A 15,913-nucleotide genomic window follows, 5' to 3' on the forward strand; every position below is an offset into this window, starting at 1 on the left:
CCAATTTGTGATCTGCAGCAGGAAGCTGCCTTGCATGCTGCTCGTTGAGCAAAGCAAAATATGGTTCCACTTTACTCAACAGAAAAGAGTGTGTGATCTGTTACAAGAGGAAGCGCTGCTCAGCCAAAAGGTCGACTTTCACATGTATCATTCAATCTCTCTTACACACACACACACACCCCCGAAAATATTCAATGGGTTGTTGCAAATTTCAATATAATGCTCCTCCGAAACCAGACTAGAGCAAACCTCCAATGTGCAAGAACCAGAGAGGACCACAGGAAGGCAAGAGCCCAGGAAACAATGAAGGGAGGCTGAGGTTTAGCGCACACAGCCAGGGCCACTCTTGCCCTAGACATTGCCTTTGCTCAGTGCAAATGAGAAATAGGCACCCCTCTGGGTGGGCACAGTGCTGCAGACTTGGCAATAAGGGTGGGCTGAATTTCAGCTCCTGTTTCCCTTCCCTGGCTGGCATCCTTGTGCCCTGTGCTATCCGTATGTGGTGGCCCTGCAGTCAGTCCCAACCTCAGAGCAAGGACAAGAGTAGGGGCACAGACCATCTGTGCCCCTACAGACCATCCACTAGTATGTAGGTCATAGATTTATTCCACTGGGTTCCTGGAGGTGCTTAAACCTTTTTAAAAATATATACGTGCAGTTAAAATCCTTTTTCCCGGGGACTCATCAGGTAAAGGAGAAATGGTTCCCTGGTTTGGGCACCAGTATTTACCCATCGGCGGGGAGGCAGAGGGGGCCGGGGGCCCCTTCTGGGGTGGAGCGTGGGCCGAGTAAGCAGACAGCAGCAAGTTGAGGGAGCTCAGCAGCTGGCTCTGGATGCTGCTGAGCTTGGAGGCGGGCTGCTTGATGGCACTGGCCAGCTCCGGGTAGCCGTGCTCCAGGCAGCTCCACTGCTCCTGCAGGAGTTCCTGGATCTTCTTAACATATTGGCCAATGGTGGCATCTGGGGGTGAGCTCGGTGGCCTCCCCGGGCGCTCCTTCCCCAGCGGCTCTGAACTGGCCTCCTCTCTCCCTGCTGGGGGCGTCTTTCTGTCGCTGCTCCACGAAGAGCCTCCTGCTGCCCTGCCCAGACCCTCGGCTCCTACCTGAGGGCTTCCCTCCTGCTCAGAGCCTGCTTCTTCGATCCTCAGCTCAGTGGAGAGGCAGCTATGTAAAGAGGTGGGGAGGACCATCTCGGGTCCTTGCGGCAGTGACAGCTGTGGTGGTGGCACGAGTTTTGGGGGGCTCCGATCCCCGGGTTTGTGGCCGGCCTGCCCCCATAAGAGACCGTTCCCCTCCTCTCTGGCCCTCCAGCTTTCAGATCCTGTGCTGCCCAGAAGGTTGACCTCAATGCTCTTGTCACATGACTCCCTGGTCAAGAGTCCATTGAGGGGGTCAGTGTTGACCATGGCGTCGGTCTGGCCCTGAGAGTCTCTGGTGTTCTCATGGCTAAGCTTTCCTGCCAGTCGAGCTACAGTGCACTCAAGCTCTTGAATCCTCTGCCCTCTAGCCTTGCTTTCGTCTTCCTGCTGCTGGAGGGCAGCTCTGACCTGGGCCAGCTCCTGGGTTCTCCCAGATAGTTCACCCTCGAGGGCAGACAGCTGTTGCTTCAGGCTGGAGATGCTTCCAGGATCCACCGCGGGGAGGCCCAGGCTTTCCTCTGTGACCCGGATGCCAATGCTTCTCACATCTATCTCCACAGGTGGTGGGGGTGGGATCTCGCTGATGTTGAGCTCGATTTCTTCTAGGGGGAACTCATTCTCAGGAATGGGTGATGGCAGGGGTGGGGGGCTTGGTGTCGGGGAGCCAGGGCTGACCACCACCTCTGCTTCTCTGGTTTTGGGCTCATCTTCTTCATCCTCTAGAACCACAAGTGCATCCTGGGAGAAGAAGGGAGGACTTGGGAGAGAGAGGTGATTTGGAGCCTCCTCTTCATCTTCACCCTCTGGAAGCTCAGTGCCTTCCTGGACCAGCTCTGGAATCCCTGGCACCAGGTCCCCAAACTCTCTGACTTTGGGTTGGGTTGTTGCTCGTGGAGTGGAGTTTTGAAAACCTGCAAATCCATCTGCAGGGCCAAAGGTGCCATCACAGACGCTGCCTTCACTCTGAAGCAGAGGGAGGGCTGGAGGCATGGGGGAACCTGAGTTTAGGTTTGAGTCCTCTGAGGCCTTGTTTTGTAGCAGTGTGGCTGGCATGCTGGATGCTCTCAGGAGCTGAGGCCGTCCACTCCCAGAGGCTGTCTCAGCCTCTCTGGGAGCAGCAGCCTCCAAATGTCTGGCTGTCTCTGCCAGTAGGGCCTTCCTGTGGTAGCTCACCTCACTCCCACTGGCAGAGGCTTGTGGGTATTCACCAGGTGGCAGCGACTGGGCTCGCTCCTCTGTCCCCAGCAACACCTTTCTCGGCACCACTGGGGACCAGTTCTGGTGGGAAAGAGCAGCATGGGGGCGAGCCCTGCTGTCCGGAAGGCTGAAGTTTCGAGGCAAAGTACTAAACTTGGCCTGCTTGGCCCTTCTGTGGATAGGAATCCTTCTGATGGTGTTTCCCTTCTCGATGTCATCCACGTACTTAAGGAAATCCAGGTCCAGATGAAAGCCATATGGGGTCTCCACAGAGTAGGGGTGGCTCTTTGGAGGGCCTTTCTCTTCATCTCCCTGAGAGGGCTGGTCTTTGGCTAGGAGACATGTAAAAAAGAAGCACAATGTTAATAAGAATTATGGATGGTGAGGCCTAATATGTGTGATTTAGACTTGACGCTCTCACGTGAGACTTCTCCTAAATGTCCCTTCCTCTAAATTAAGCTGAGATGCTCACGGTCTTCCGGCCATTCTGAGAATCCAGGTTATTAAATCAATGTGTACTTAGCCAATGTCTGCAAGGAAATAGGTAGAGGAAATAGTTTCCAATTTGCAGTATTCATCTCAGTTATTGCTGCAGAATCTGCTGGCAGGCCAGCAAAATAAAACAGTCTCGTACTGTTTTTCTGCTTTTGATTCATGTAATTGCTGAACTGAAGCGGCCAGGAATTTGCCAGATCAGGGTACTAATTGGGAATTATGAATATTGAGGGCTTTGGGGGATAAGGTACATGATTGCCTCAACATTAAGAAAGAACCTCACATTATTCAAAGGGACACTAGGAAATCTTGCTGTAGCCAGAGATATCACAGACTGCGCCTTCTACATTATGTAAGCTTCCTCATACATAATGTGTGAGCCTTCAGGCGCACGACGATCAGAGAGCAGTGGCACCTGGAACCATGCACAGCCTGTGCTCATTTCTACCTGCACACTGCTTAGTGCTTAACAAACATGAACTCTTTCAAAAACTCATGTCAAGTGAGGAAATACCACATTCTTCGCAGACTGGATAAAAGGTGGCAAAGGACTAGGGCCATGTAAAAGGGATACTGGCCTACATCCTCCAAGAAAGGTGGGACTCATGACTTTTCAGGGCAGCCCACATTATCAGGGAACATGGCGATGAGAAGGTTCTCCATCACACCAAGGCATTGATTTTTTTTGACTCCAGCAGAGGATGCTGCGGACAAGTCAGTGCTCTGACTGAATCCATAAGGACTTGTCTCTAAGTAGCCTCTTCTTCAGGTTAAAGCATCTGTTCTCACATAAAACCGTTTATTAGCTCTGTGACATTCTGCGAAATGTGCCCCAAGAATGCTTGGTTCAGGAAAGAGCATTAGCGGACAGCAGAGGTCAAGAATGCAGATTCGTAAGCCTGGTCTGTTTCAGCTCTTGGGGAAATTACTTAGCCTCCCTAGGTCTCATCAACCATACACTGGGAATACTAATAGCAAGGTGAGATTCTTGTGAGAACTGGCTAATTAATACATATAAAGTGCTTTGAACAACGATGAACATTCAATGCATACTCAATGTTGTAGTTACTATCTTTGTGGAAACACAAACTACAGAGAACTGAAACCCCGTAATGGCAGCTGATTTGTCTGGGCACACAAGAGGGGTTCCACAAATTCTCTGTGACTGACTGATTGCTTGACTCTAAGGGTAATAGGCCCTAGGGGCAAACTCACAAAATAGTAGTAATTCAGTTTGCACACCTCAACCACTATTTCACGCATACCTATGTGCTGGTTGCTAAGCTAGATTCTGGTACAGCCCTGCCCTCCAAAAATGTATGGTTGAGTAGAAAAATCAAGAGGTACAATGTGGTATGCCAACGATGTAACAAATACATGCCCAAAAGACAGCCTTCCTCCTTATTTTCCCAATTTCTTCGGGACATTAATTCTGCCTTAATAGGAAAGGGATGACTTCACAAAAGTGACAGGAGATTGGGCATAAAATGAACAAACAGGAATTTGCCAGAAGAAGAGGGTGAAAGACACTGTAGCTGTTTATCTCCAAGATGGCCACCATCACTTCCCACCATCTGTACAGGAACGGGAATCCCACACTGAGAGGCCGAGTCTGTTTCTCCACCCCTTTGAATCTGAGCTGGCCTGTGACTTCTTTGACCAAAATAACACGGTAGAAATGATGCTGAGAGAATTCCAAGGCTAGATCATGAGAAGCCTATAGGTTCCACTCAGTGGAAAGTCAGATGCCATGTACAAAGTTCAACTTCCCTGACACTGCCATACTGTGAGGAAGCCAAAAAGCCCCACAGAGAGGTGATGTGGAAAGAGGGAGAAAGCTGTCTTGCCAGCCTGAGCTATTCAGCCATCCTAGCCCAGGTGCCAGGCATGAGTGAAAGAGCCTTCAAATGATTCCGGCTTCTACCATCATCTGATTTCAAAGATAGGAAGAACTCCAAGTGAGAACCTCTCAGCTAAGCTGTGTTTTGTTTTGTTAAAGATTTTATTTATTCATGAGAGACACAGAGACACAGGCAGAGGGAGAAGCAAGCTCCCCATGGGGAGCCCGATGCGGGACTTGATCCCCAGACTAGGATCACACCTGAGCCAAAGACAGACGCTCAACTGCAGAGCTACCCAGGTGTCCCTCAGCTAAGCTCTGTTAATAATATTCTTGTTTTCAGCCATTAAGTTTTAGGGTGTTTGTAATGCAGCAATAAATACCCAGGACAGGTTCTAAAGGCAAGTCAGAGAATGTGCAAAGTCATGGCGGTATGAATGAAATGCCAAAGTATTTGGGGTTCTCTAAGTGTGGGGTGATATGGCTGGAGCTCCAAGTGTGGTAAAGAAGGGTGAAGAGTGGAAGGAGATGACTGGAAAGGTCAGCAAGGCCCAGGTCATGGAGCCGCTTGCATGCACATCAATAAGCCTTGACTCTTCTCTCCAGGTAACCACTGTGGTGGCACAGAGTGTCCTTGCAGAGGACTGGAAGAAGGACAAACCAAAGGCCCTGAGACCAGTTGGGAGCCCACTGACATGGTCAAGGTAAGGGAAGCTACAGGCCATGAAGGGAAAGGGACACATTACAGAGCAGGGGCAAATGGCGATGCTATCTGGGGTAGCTTTTTTGGGTTGCTTTTCCCCTAAGGGTGATGGTGTACTGGGCTGGAGCTCTTCCCTCTTGCCCGTCTGATCTCTCCTTTTGGTCAGTGCCACGTGCTGTCAGTGGCCCTCTGTGCTTAGGGAAGTGCAGTGATGTCCAAAGAACTAAACAAAGCCAACTAGACATGTGCACGCTGAAGCTGTGCTCACTGACACAATCATGCCTACCAGACTCAACGCTCAGCAGAGCCACAGGGCCTGTGGGCAGTGACGTCATGACCACAGCAGAGAACAGAGGAGGCACTGGTGCTGACCCACAGGATGGTTCTTGTTGGGTATCACCATTTCTGTGCCGGAGACCTGAACTTCAGGCAGTAAGGAGTGAATACTTCTCAAGCCCCCACCCCCAAACACCAAATACGTTGCCATTCACCTGCACAACTTTTCTTACCAACCTGCTTTCCCCCCAAAGAGGCACACTGGCAGTTTCAGTAACTGAGAACTATTGCTCTGCTAGATTTCCAGGCTACCCTCGGCTGTACTCTGAAGCCTCCTGGTCGACTAAGCAGCCTCCTGGATTGCAGGGACAGGCCAAATCAGAGAGGAGATATTTGTCTAAAGTTAAGTAGAGAGCAGATTTATGACCCAGAAGGCAAAGAAGTCTCCTAAAGGAGAGGCTGCATTATTTATCTGCTTATTGCCTCAATTCAATTGAGGCTGATTTACCCAGTGGCCTCTGGGAGCTGGTCCAGAGCACAAATACAAGAATAGCATCAAATAAGAAAGAGCAGATTCAAAGGCAAAATCTTCCACAAGGGAGACTGAAGGAAACCAAAGGAATCTGAGACTGAGCAGCAATCCAGGAGGATGGGTTTAATAGGCGCTTTCCTAAGCTAGTACTATGGGGTATCTCTCTCTCTCTCACTCTCTCTCTCTCTCTCTCTCACACACACACACACACACACACACACACACCTGCCACCCACCAGCGTGTTCCTTCTCTTCCTCACAGTGTAAAAGGAATGCTGGACCTTGAAAGAAGATGTTGATCTGATATGCTAGCAGGCCTGTGCTCACATCTGGCTCTGCTGCTCTTAATTCTACCTGGTGACAGGTATGAAGGAGCTCAGAATTCCGGGCCCTGGGCCAGTGCAAGAATTAATTAAGAGGACCGTCTCTGCTCAAAATGAGCTTCTGATCAGATAAATGAACACAGCCAAACTGGCTGGATTTGAATCTTGGCTCTGTCATCTCCTACTTCTGTGATTTGGGGCAGATTGTTTAATTTCCCTATGCCTCAGTTTCTCCTTTTGTAACATGGCAATAATGATAACCTAACTTACAGAGTCGTTGTGGTCGTTAGCATGAATGGGATAGAGAGAACACAGCACAGGTACTCAAGAAAGGCAAAATGGGCTGGTCCTGTGTGGGGCAGAGGACGATTCCCTGAGGGTACGCTTGTTCTTTGGAATATTTAGTTCTGTGTTAGAATGACAGCCTCAAGAGTCCAAGAAGATAATTCTGGAGGAACTGGGAAAATGAGTCAAGAGAAGAAAAAACTAAGATATATAGACTCAGAGCTCCCTAGGATTCCCTACAGAGTCCTGGTCGGAAAGCATGCCGGATAACTAGACCCTGAGAAATGACCCACAAACACATGCCCGACCCTAAGACTCACACAGAGATGCACAAAAGGGGACTAGGGAAAGGAGGAGATGCCACAGTGATTATCTTGAGGGACACAATGAAGTTGAGCAGGTGAGCTAATCAATCGGAGATATTTAATGCGAGACAGTAAAGTCCAAAAGCCTATACTCAGTTTCTGAAGGAAATAGGAAAAGCAGAAACTATAGAGAAAGTGGCCAAAAACACAGCCGAAAGGAAGGGGAATTTAATGAGCCTCTTCCGAAGGCCAAGACAGCGATGGAAGCTTTTCCCTCTTCTGCCTTTATTTCGTGAGGCGGTTGTGCCTGAAGGGAGGGGTGCCTTTCTTGAGCTGGTTGTGGGTAATCACGTGGAGCACAGCAGTGCCGAGGTTGCTGAACAGGGACAAATGAGGCAGGCAGGAATGACAAGCCCTCGGGGCATTAAGAGAATTAGCTGGTGTTCTGTGGGACTACTTCTACGGATGCCCTGAAAAGGCAGCTCTCTGAGGAGAAAGGCAGACTCCTGAAATGCACAGTGACTACATTTGGAAAGAAGGAAGAGGCAGGGTTGGGACTACTGTCCTGTCCCTAAGTCTTGTGCTGGTGAAGGGTCATGTGATTCAGGGGGATTATAGGCATTCCTGTTTCCCGACATCTGGAAAAAGCATTTCTTTTTTTTTTTTTTTTGAAAAAGCATTTCTTTAGAAGTCAGGAGATTGGGGGAACCCGGCTGGCTCAGTAGGTGGAGCATGTGACTCTCGAGGTTATGGGTTTGAGCCCCATGTAGGGTGTAGAGATTACTTAAAATCTTTAAAACAAAAGAGAAGAAGTCAAGAGATCGAGGTCTAGTCTATGATCCTCAGTAAGTTTCTTGGGCAGGAGATGGAGGGAATATTCATGAAAACATTTGTTGTGCTAGGTAGTTATTACTCAGCAACTTTGCATACATCATTTCATTCAGTATTTTACCAACTTTATGAAGTAGTTTTTTTTTTTTTTTAAGATTTTATTTATTTATTCACGAGAGACACAGAGAGAGAGAGAGAGAGAGGCAGAGACACAGGCAGAGGGAGAAGCAGGCTCCATGCAGGGAGCCCGACATGGGACTCGATCCTGGGCCTCCAGGATCACGCCCTGGGCCAAAGGCGGCGCTAAACCGCTGGGCCACCTGGGCTGCCGTGAAGTAGGTATTAATACCTGTGCTAGAATGTTTGCAGAAACAGCCACAATCATACGCCCCTCTTAGGCCCTCCCCTCCTACACTGACCCTGAGCTTGGCCTTGTGACTTGCTTCAGCCAGTGGTTCAACAGCAAATGTGACATATGCAGAGACTTCTTCCTTGGGCTGTTTCTAGGACCTATGATATCAATTCCTTTCCAACCCAAGTGCTACAGCCTTCCAACCAGGTTACACAGAGCAGCCTGCCTACCATCTGTCTTCTCCATCGTAGGGAATGTAGATAGTCGGTCTCTCAGGCAGTCTTCATCTGATAAGTCTGTAAAACTCCTCGAAGAGTCCTGAAAGAAAGAAAGAAAGAAAGACGGAAAAGTGGAGAGTCTTATTATAGTTAGCATTAGGATGGAGGCAACATAACCCCAAAGAACTCCCATCCCTTCCTTTCTCCCGGGAGTGCCTGTGAGCTCCACACTCCTCCCAAAGTGTATCTGGTCCTGGGTATGTCTTCCCAGGATGCTAGTGATGGTTGACACCAAAGGAAGTATTTGGCCCAACCCCCTCACTTGGCAGCTGAAGAAACCAAGGTTCAGAAATTAATTGCTCTGGGGCACATGGGTGGTTCAGTGGTTAAGCATCTGCCTTTGGCTCAGATCATTATCCCAGGATCCCGGGATCAAGTCCCGCGTTGGGCTCCCTGCAGAGAGCCTGCTTCTCCCTCTGCCTGGGTCTCTGCCCCTCTCTCTGTGCCTCTCATAAATAAATAAATTAAAAAATAAAAAAAAAAAAGGAAAAAAAAGTTCATTGCTCTGTGTGGGGCCTCTCAGCATACTTGTGAAGGGGTTAGACCCAGGGCTCTGACAACTAGCACAGTTCTTCCATAACATCAAAAGCTGTCATCTACTTCCCTTCCATGATGGTAAAAGAACTGTACTCCATTTTGGGGAGAAAATGGAATCAGAGTACCTCTAAATGATCTATGATTTCCCAATCTGATTCAAAATAGAAGTAAGCTCATTGCAAGTTCTGAGGAGGAGGTGATACTTAGAGGTGATTTCTAACCTTGGGCAGGGCAGGAGAAGTTCAAGCTGGGTGCTCCAAAGACATCAGAAACTATTCAAGCAGAAGACTGTCCAGACTGAATTAGGATACCTTGAGTTTTGATCATAAATTCTCCTTAAAGTTTTAATCCATTCCCACAGCTCTTTCTTCGAATGGTAAACAACCTGGCTCCTGCCCCCATTATAATAAATCACCCAGGAAATTGTCTTTTTATGATTGTGACTCCATACACATCATAACAATGAATTATCTGACACCTCAGCAGTGGAAGCGGGGTTGTTTCAGGAATTCCAATGTGCTTGATGATGAATTCCAGATCAGAAAGGCATACCAGGGATGAGGGAAGGGTTGGGGAAACTGGGAATAAGAGATGGATGAGGGGTGGCTTCTAGCCACCTAGGATAAAAAAGAGGGGAACATACAAGTTAACTGGGGAAGAGGGCTGGAAAATATGAGGCCCACCAAATGAGAGGAAGTAAAGTTTGCCCGGCAAAATTTTGTGTATCCTGTCTCTGTGAGTGCTCTAAACCCCATTCCATGCAGCTGCCAGAGGGGCCTTCCCCTATGCAAGTGTGACAGAGCCCAGAAGGGCAGGTGTAGTTTTTGTGTGCAGAGACACTCCTTGCAGAAGGAATCCCAACATGAAGTACCTCACTTAAATTTGGGGGCAACAAGTACTTGAGTTTGGGGGTGGCATAGAGCTGGAGTAGAGAGAAGTTGGGGAGAAGGAGGGCAAGTGTGGCTACTAAGGAGGCAGCCAGTGGAGAGATCTAGAAGGTTCTAACCTGGGGCAATGGTGGTTTGTCCTTTCTAGAAAGAAAAGGTTCTAGAACCATCTAAGTGTCCATCAGCAGATGAACAGGGTAAAGAAAGTATATATAATGAAATATTGTTCAGCCATGACAAAGAAGGAAATCTTGGCCATTTGTGGCAACATGGATGGATCTTGAGGGCACTATGCTAAGTGAAATAAGTCAGGAGGACAAGCATCATATGATCTTACTTGTTTGTAGAATCTAGAGACACCCGATTTCGTAGATACAGAGAACAGATTGTTGTCTATCAAAGGCAGGGTATGGGAGGTGGGGGAAATGGGTGATGGTGGTCAAAAGGTGCAAATTGCCAGTTATAAATAAGTCATAAGGATGTGATGTGCAACATGGTCCCTATAGCTAACAATACTGTATTGCATATTTAAAAGCTGTTAAGAGAGTAGATCTTAACAGTTCTCATCCTAAGTGTGATATATATATCAGTACACGTGTACACACACACACACACACACACAAAGTGAAATATTACTCAGCCATAAAAGAGAATGAAATCTTGCCATTTGCAACAACATGGATGGATCTAGAAGGTATAATGCCAAGTGAACTAAGTCAGAGAAAGACAACATGATTTCACTCATATGTGGAATTTAAGAAAACAAACAGAAAAAAGAGACAAAAAACAGACTCTGAACTAGAAAGAACAAACAGATGGTTACCAGAGGGGAGCTTGGAGTGGCGGGGGTGGGGTGGGGGGAAGTTGGGCAAAATAAGTGAAGAAGAGTACACTTATAAAGATGAGCATGGAATAATGTATAGAATTGTTGAATCACCATATTGTGCACCTGACACTAATGTAACACCATATGTTAATTATAGGAGAATTTTTTAAAGTTCTAGTCTTAAAAAAAATTGTAACTATGTAAATATGGTGTTACATGGTTCGTAACTATGGTGACATATGTTAACTAGACTTCTTGTGGAAGCCATTTCACAATGTATACAAATATCAAGTCGTTATGTTGTACACCTAAAACCAATACAATATTATATGTCAATTATGTCTCAATGATCTCAATTAAAAAATACAGATAATTTTTTTGAACAGAAAGAAAAGCAAGAGAGGGTTTTCAGGCAGAGGACACTGCAGATAATAATGCTGCAGCTCAGCAGTCTGCAGTTGGTGGGGAGCCTCCCAGATGCTGGCGGGAAGGAGAGGCTTGGCAGTTTCAGGTAAAGTCTGGGAAGGAGAAGGGTGAGGACATGAACTCTAAGCTCAGCCCCTTGGCCTATCTCTTCATCATCATGGTTTCTCCTCTCCCTTCTGCTCCCTTCTTCCTCCACCCCCATATCGTTAGTGAGCAATAGGCAGAATTCAAAGCACTTGACATACTCAAATTATCTCATGCAATCCTCACCATAACCCCTAGGAGATTATTATTATTGTCCCCATTTTTCAGATAGGGAGACTGAGGGTGATAGAGTTCACAGGCCTGTCCAAGTCATATAACAAGCAAGTGTGAGAGCAGGATTTGCCCTCTAGTCTAGCTGAGTCGCATCATGTCCTGGGAATGAAAGTGATTTGTAGACATTTGCCCAGCCCCGATGCTATGACTGATCCATAGCGCTCTCTGTGAGGGGAAATATTTCTGATTTTGATGCTTCTCTGCTTTTCCCACAAGGATGCACAGAATGCCTTCTGGGCATAGATAAGGAGAACTACTATCTTGTAAGGCCTCTTGGCCAAAGGAGTGTGTGATCTGCTTCTCCAGGACTGGACACCAAGCAACAAGGTTCCTTCTAAGCAAGAGAGGAACATCTGGGTACAGATGGACCTTTGACACAAACTCACCATCACCTTGGACGGTTCATTCACACGCACTCCTTTGGTTGGAGTTAGGATTCAGCCCTTAATGTATCAGATCCTAGAGCTACAAATAATTATGCAGCACACATTAGGTCAAATGTCACTAAAACTCTACAGAGGGGTGCCTGGATGGCTCAGTAGGTTAAGTGTCTGACTCTTGATTTCAGCCTGGGTCATGATCTCATGGTTGTGGGATTGAGCCCTGCATCTGGCTCCACACTTAGCAGGGAGTCTGCTTAAAGAGTCTCTGCTTTTTTTTTTTTTAAAGAGTCTCTGCTTTTCCTTCCCTCAACCAAAATAACACATCTTAAAAAAAACAACACTCTATGGAGGCTTCTAATAGTTCTCTTAGACTTGAATTTTACTAAAATTAATTATTCTGGGCAGCCCAGGTGGCTCAGCGGTTTAGCGCCACCTTCAGCCCAGGGTGTCATCCTGGAGATCCCTGCATGGAGCCTGCTTCTCCCTCGGCCTGCATCTCTGCCTCTCTCTCTGTGTGTCTCTCATGAATAAATAAATAAAATCTTTTAAAAAAATAAATAAAATAAAAATAAAATTAATTATTCCAAGGTTATAGAAATTAAATGGATCTGATACACCAACTCTCTGAAGAAGAGGGCTTAGCAATCTATTGCTCAAAAGGGCTAGACACAGGAAGGAAGGCAGGGAACTGTCATGCCCACATCACAGCACTGCCAGCCTCACCCACCCCAGCCCCGTTCTGCACTTTGGCCACGGTCCTTAGGATGGACATCTTAGAATTTAGCTAAGGGTGTGTGTTTGATGGGATTCTGTGAGCGGAACTGAAGAACAACTGCCACATCAATACATGCTACTTTGCAACACAACAGAATATGAAAATTAGCTTTATTGGGCAGAATTTCCCTTTCAAATGGAATTTGATTTCTGAAGAATGATAAATTTTGACATAAAGCAGTTTATTACTCAATGCCACTAAGCTGTATCCTCGGTATTCAGAACCTTATAATACCCAGAGTTGTTGATGTAACTTTTCATTTGTTTATGGCCTATCCCAGGATCAAGAATGACCATTTCAGTCCCAGCCTCTCTCATTAGCTTATCATATTCTAGATGTTTCAGGTATATATAGCTTTATCCCCTCCTGCTCTGTAAGCTTGTGAAGATCAGAATCCCTACAGCACTCATTTTGTCCCCTTCACCCCCACCTCCACACCCCCACATCCTATCATGTGGCAGACACTCAGTTCCTGGTATAGGCTCCGAGTTACAAACGAGAGATTGAAAGCACAAGGAGGCTCTGTGGCCAATCCAAAATTTCCCAGTTAGGGTAGAACAGGTTGTGGGACTCCATCCCTCCACACTGCCTCTCAAAGCCAATGGGCAGTAAAGAGATGCCCATTCAAAATCCACCAAAGAGGGCAGCCCGGGTGGCTCAGTGGTTTAGCGCCTGCCTTCGGCCCAGGGTGTGATCCTGGAGTCCCAGGATCGAGTCCCGCGTCGGGCTACCTTCATGGAGCCTGCTTCTCCCTCTGCCTGTGTCTCTGCCTCTCTCTCTGTGTGTCTCATGAATAAATAAAATAAACCAAAAAAAAAAAAAAAAAAAACCACACAAAACCAAAATCCACCAAAGAGGCAGCCACTCCGACAGCCCATGTATAACATGTGTAACTGCCGGGCCACATTAGGAACAGTCGCGATTTCCCCCAGTCAGCCTGACTCCTGCAGTGTCTAACTACACCCTCTCCCACTCCACATTTACTCTTTTATGATGCCATTTACAATCTCATTCCTAACCTCAAATCCGAGTACAAAGAAACCTTCCTTTACTTAGTCCTGAAACTGAAACCTACTTCTGTACTTTTATTCTCTTCAAATCTCTCTTTATTCTGCAATAATAAAAATGCCGTATTTCATCCTCGAACAGGCTGCATGCCAAAATAAATAGCACCTTGGATTTCCTTGAAAAGAAAGCTTGGCTCCAAGCACAGCCGTATTGCCACGATAATTCTTGGAGAATTCACCCTTCCAAAGTCAAATATTTAGCCAGGTAGTGCACCACACAGCAGCCCTGTCAATCCCTGCACAATCATTTGCAAAGACAAAGCACTTTTTCCAAAAGACAAAGAAAGAAAGAAAGAAAGAAAGAAAGAAAGAAAGAAAGGAAGAAAAGAAAAGAAAAACAACCCATACCTCTTACGGATCCTGCCAAAATGATGAGAGCTTCCTGCTTCCCCATTCCAGGGCCCCATGCCTCCCAGTGTAAACGTCCCCTATTCGGAGACAGAAGCAGGGGCCACTGGCCAGTGCCGCCGGACACCCAGACTCCGAAAATGATTCTGCCTCGAGTTCTCCAGCCGGCTCACTCCCCGCCGCCCCGGGAAACCAAGAGATAACTCATTTTCAGTAAATGACACGTTAACACAACCTCATTAACTCCGTTCTCACATTTTCCGGCAAGTGTCTGTCATTTTTGCCTGCAATGCAGCAGCTGGATCTGGAGCTTCGAGAAGAAGAGAGAGCCGGCGGGAGGGAAGCCGAAGCCACGTTGGGCGCCCGGGCATCCTCCCGCTGCAGAGCCTGCGGCCGCCGAGTGGGCCCCCCGCGGAAAGCGAGGCGCTGGCTGCTGGGCCAGAGCTGATGGTTCCGGAGTTCAGCACAGCAGCACTGGCTTCCCAGCTGTTAAAGGATTTGGTCAGGTGATCCGTGACCTTGCTGGAAAAGCAAATACTGACTTCCTTTTCTCTCCCGGGAAGAGGGCAGTAGGGTCAGACAGGAATTCAATGCTCAATAAGCTGATACCCCATCTTGCAAGAAGAGGAAGAAAGCTCAAATCCTTCGTTGGAAAGTTCGTTCCCAGAGCTGCTGCCACATCTAACGACACTGTAATAGCCACACACCTTCCTCTGCTGACTGCCCCAACTCTAGGGTGCTTCTCCCAGGGGTCCTAATTAATTATGCTTCTTCTATCTCCCTGCGGCTTGGGTGGCTCATTTTTTAAATTGTTCCCAATGAGGACACAGGAATCATCCTTAGGAGCTGAAACCCTCCAGTGGTACATCTCTTTCTCCCAGGCTCTGCTTGAGGAACCTCCTCCTCCACCCACCTCCTGGGGTCCCACAACCGTGCAAAGCTTCCTCCAGGCAATCCCTAGACTGCGGGCTGCGCTGGTCAGTGACTGGAAGTCCACTGGGGTAGAACAGGAAGATATAATGATTGGTAAGATCCCAGGACTAGACTGGCAGCTCCTGCTTCCTGCCACTCTACCAGTGTGATACCCCAGGACCAAAATGCACCCTATTCCGGCAAGAAAGAGAAAAGCAAGGAGATACCTACTGTAAGGATCCAGCTCCAGGCAGTGTTTCTAACTGCAGCACGGACCAATGAGTTCAGAAGGGCAAGTGCAGGAGCCAGTGAGAAGGCAGCTGTAGAGCAGGACGGTCTCAGATTGTCCCAGGCAAACGTTGTGAAGAGTCTCAGCCAGCCCACTGCAGCCACAGCTCTTTGGAGCAGAGGCAGGTGTGAGGCTTGGGCTCAGAGAGAGGCTGTAAGCTCTCCAAACCAGCACCACCAACCAGACCTGAAGGAGATACAGTGGGGTAGGTGTGGTCAAAAAGAGCCAGGAGAGCATCTGGTCTCCTGGCTGCAGGCTTGGCAAAAAGGTTATAGGAACTTCGCCCCCTTTACCTTCCGTGAGCTCTAGCCAAATGAGGCTCTCCTAGGAAATGAAGCTCCGGCAGTAAGACATGTCAAAGCAGCTCTGACCTTCACAGACACTGCCTGTCGAGATGTGCTTCAAAGGCCAGGACAGATTCCTGTCTAACCCATACTGAAATTGATGCCAGAGCTGAGTGTCACCCTGAAATGCTGTCTGCATCCAGCCCAGTACACTTGGAAAGCACTTCACGTTCTGCGTCCCATTTATCCTCAAACCAGCTTGAGGCAGCCAGATGGGGATGAGCATCCCCATTGTACAGGTGAAG

At 47.8% G+C, this 15,913-nt stretch overlaps 1 protein-coding gene across 8 annotated transcripts in view; it reads right to left on the reverse strand.

Moving 5' to 3' along the window:
• KANK4 (KN motif and ankyrin repeat domains 4) overlaps positions 1 to 15,913 on the reverse strand; it is a 67,804-nt gene that overhangs the window by 23,083 nt on the left and 28,808 nt on the right. For 3 of the 8 annotated variants that reach the window (XR_013376383.1, XM_077892040.1, XM_077892041.1), the window contains 3 exons: positions 15,267 to 15,510; positions 8,509 to 8,596; positions 731 to 2,668 (listed from right to left, as the gene is read on the reverse strand). Coding sequence is in view for 7 of the 8 variants with exons in the window: in XM_077892040.1 (XP_077748166.1) it covers positions 731 to 2,668; positions 8,509 to 8,524 (1,954 nt within the window). In the remaining variant the exon portion in view is untranslated. Of the gene's footprint in view, positions 1 to 730; positions 2,669 to 8,508; positions 8,597 to 14,123; positions 14,325 to 14,358; positions 14,603 to 15,262; positions 15,511 to 15,913 lie in introns of those variants that run through there. The other 5 variants (XM_077892042.1, XM_077892045.1, XM_077892046.1 and 2 more) reach the window with 5 other exon arrangements.

The sequence above is a fragment of the Canis aureus genome, chromosome 3 (genome assembly GCF_053574225.1).
Source record: "Canis aureus isolate CA01 chromosome 3, VMU_Caureus_v.1.0, whole genome shotgun sequence".
NCBI classification, from domain to species: Eukaryota; Metazoa; Chordata; class Mammalia; order Carnivora; family Canidae; genus Canis; species Canis aureus.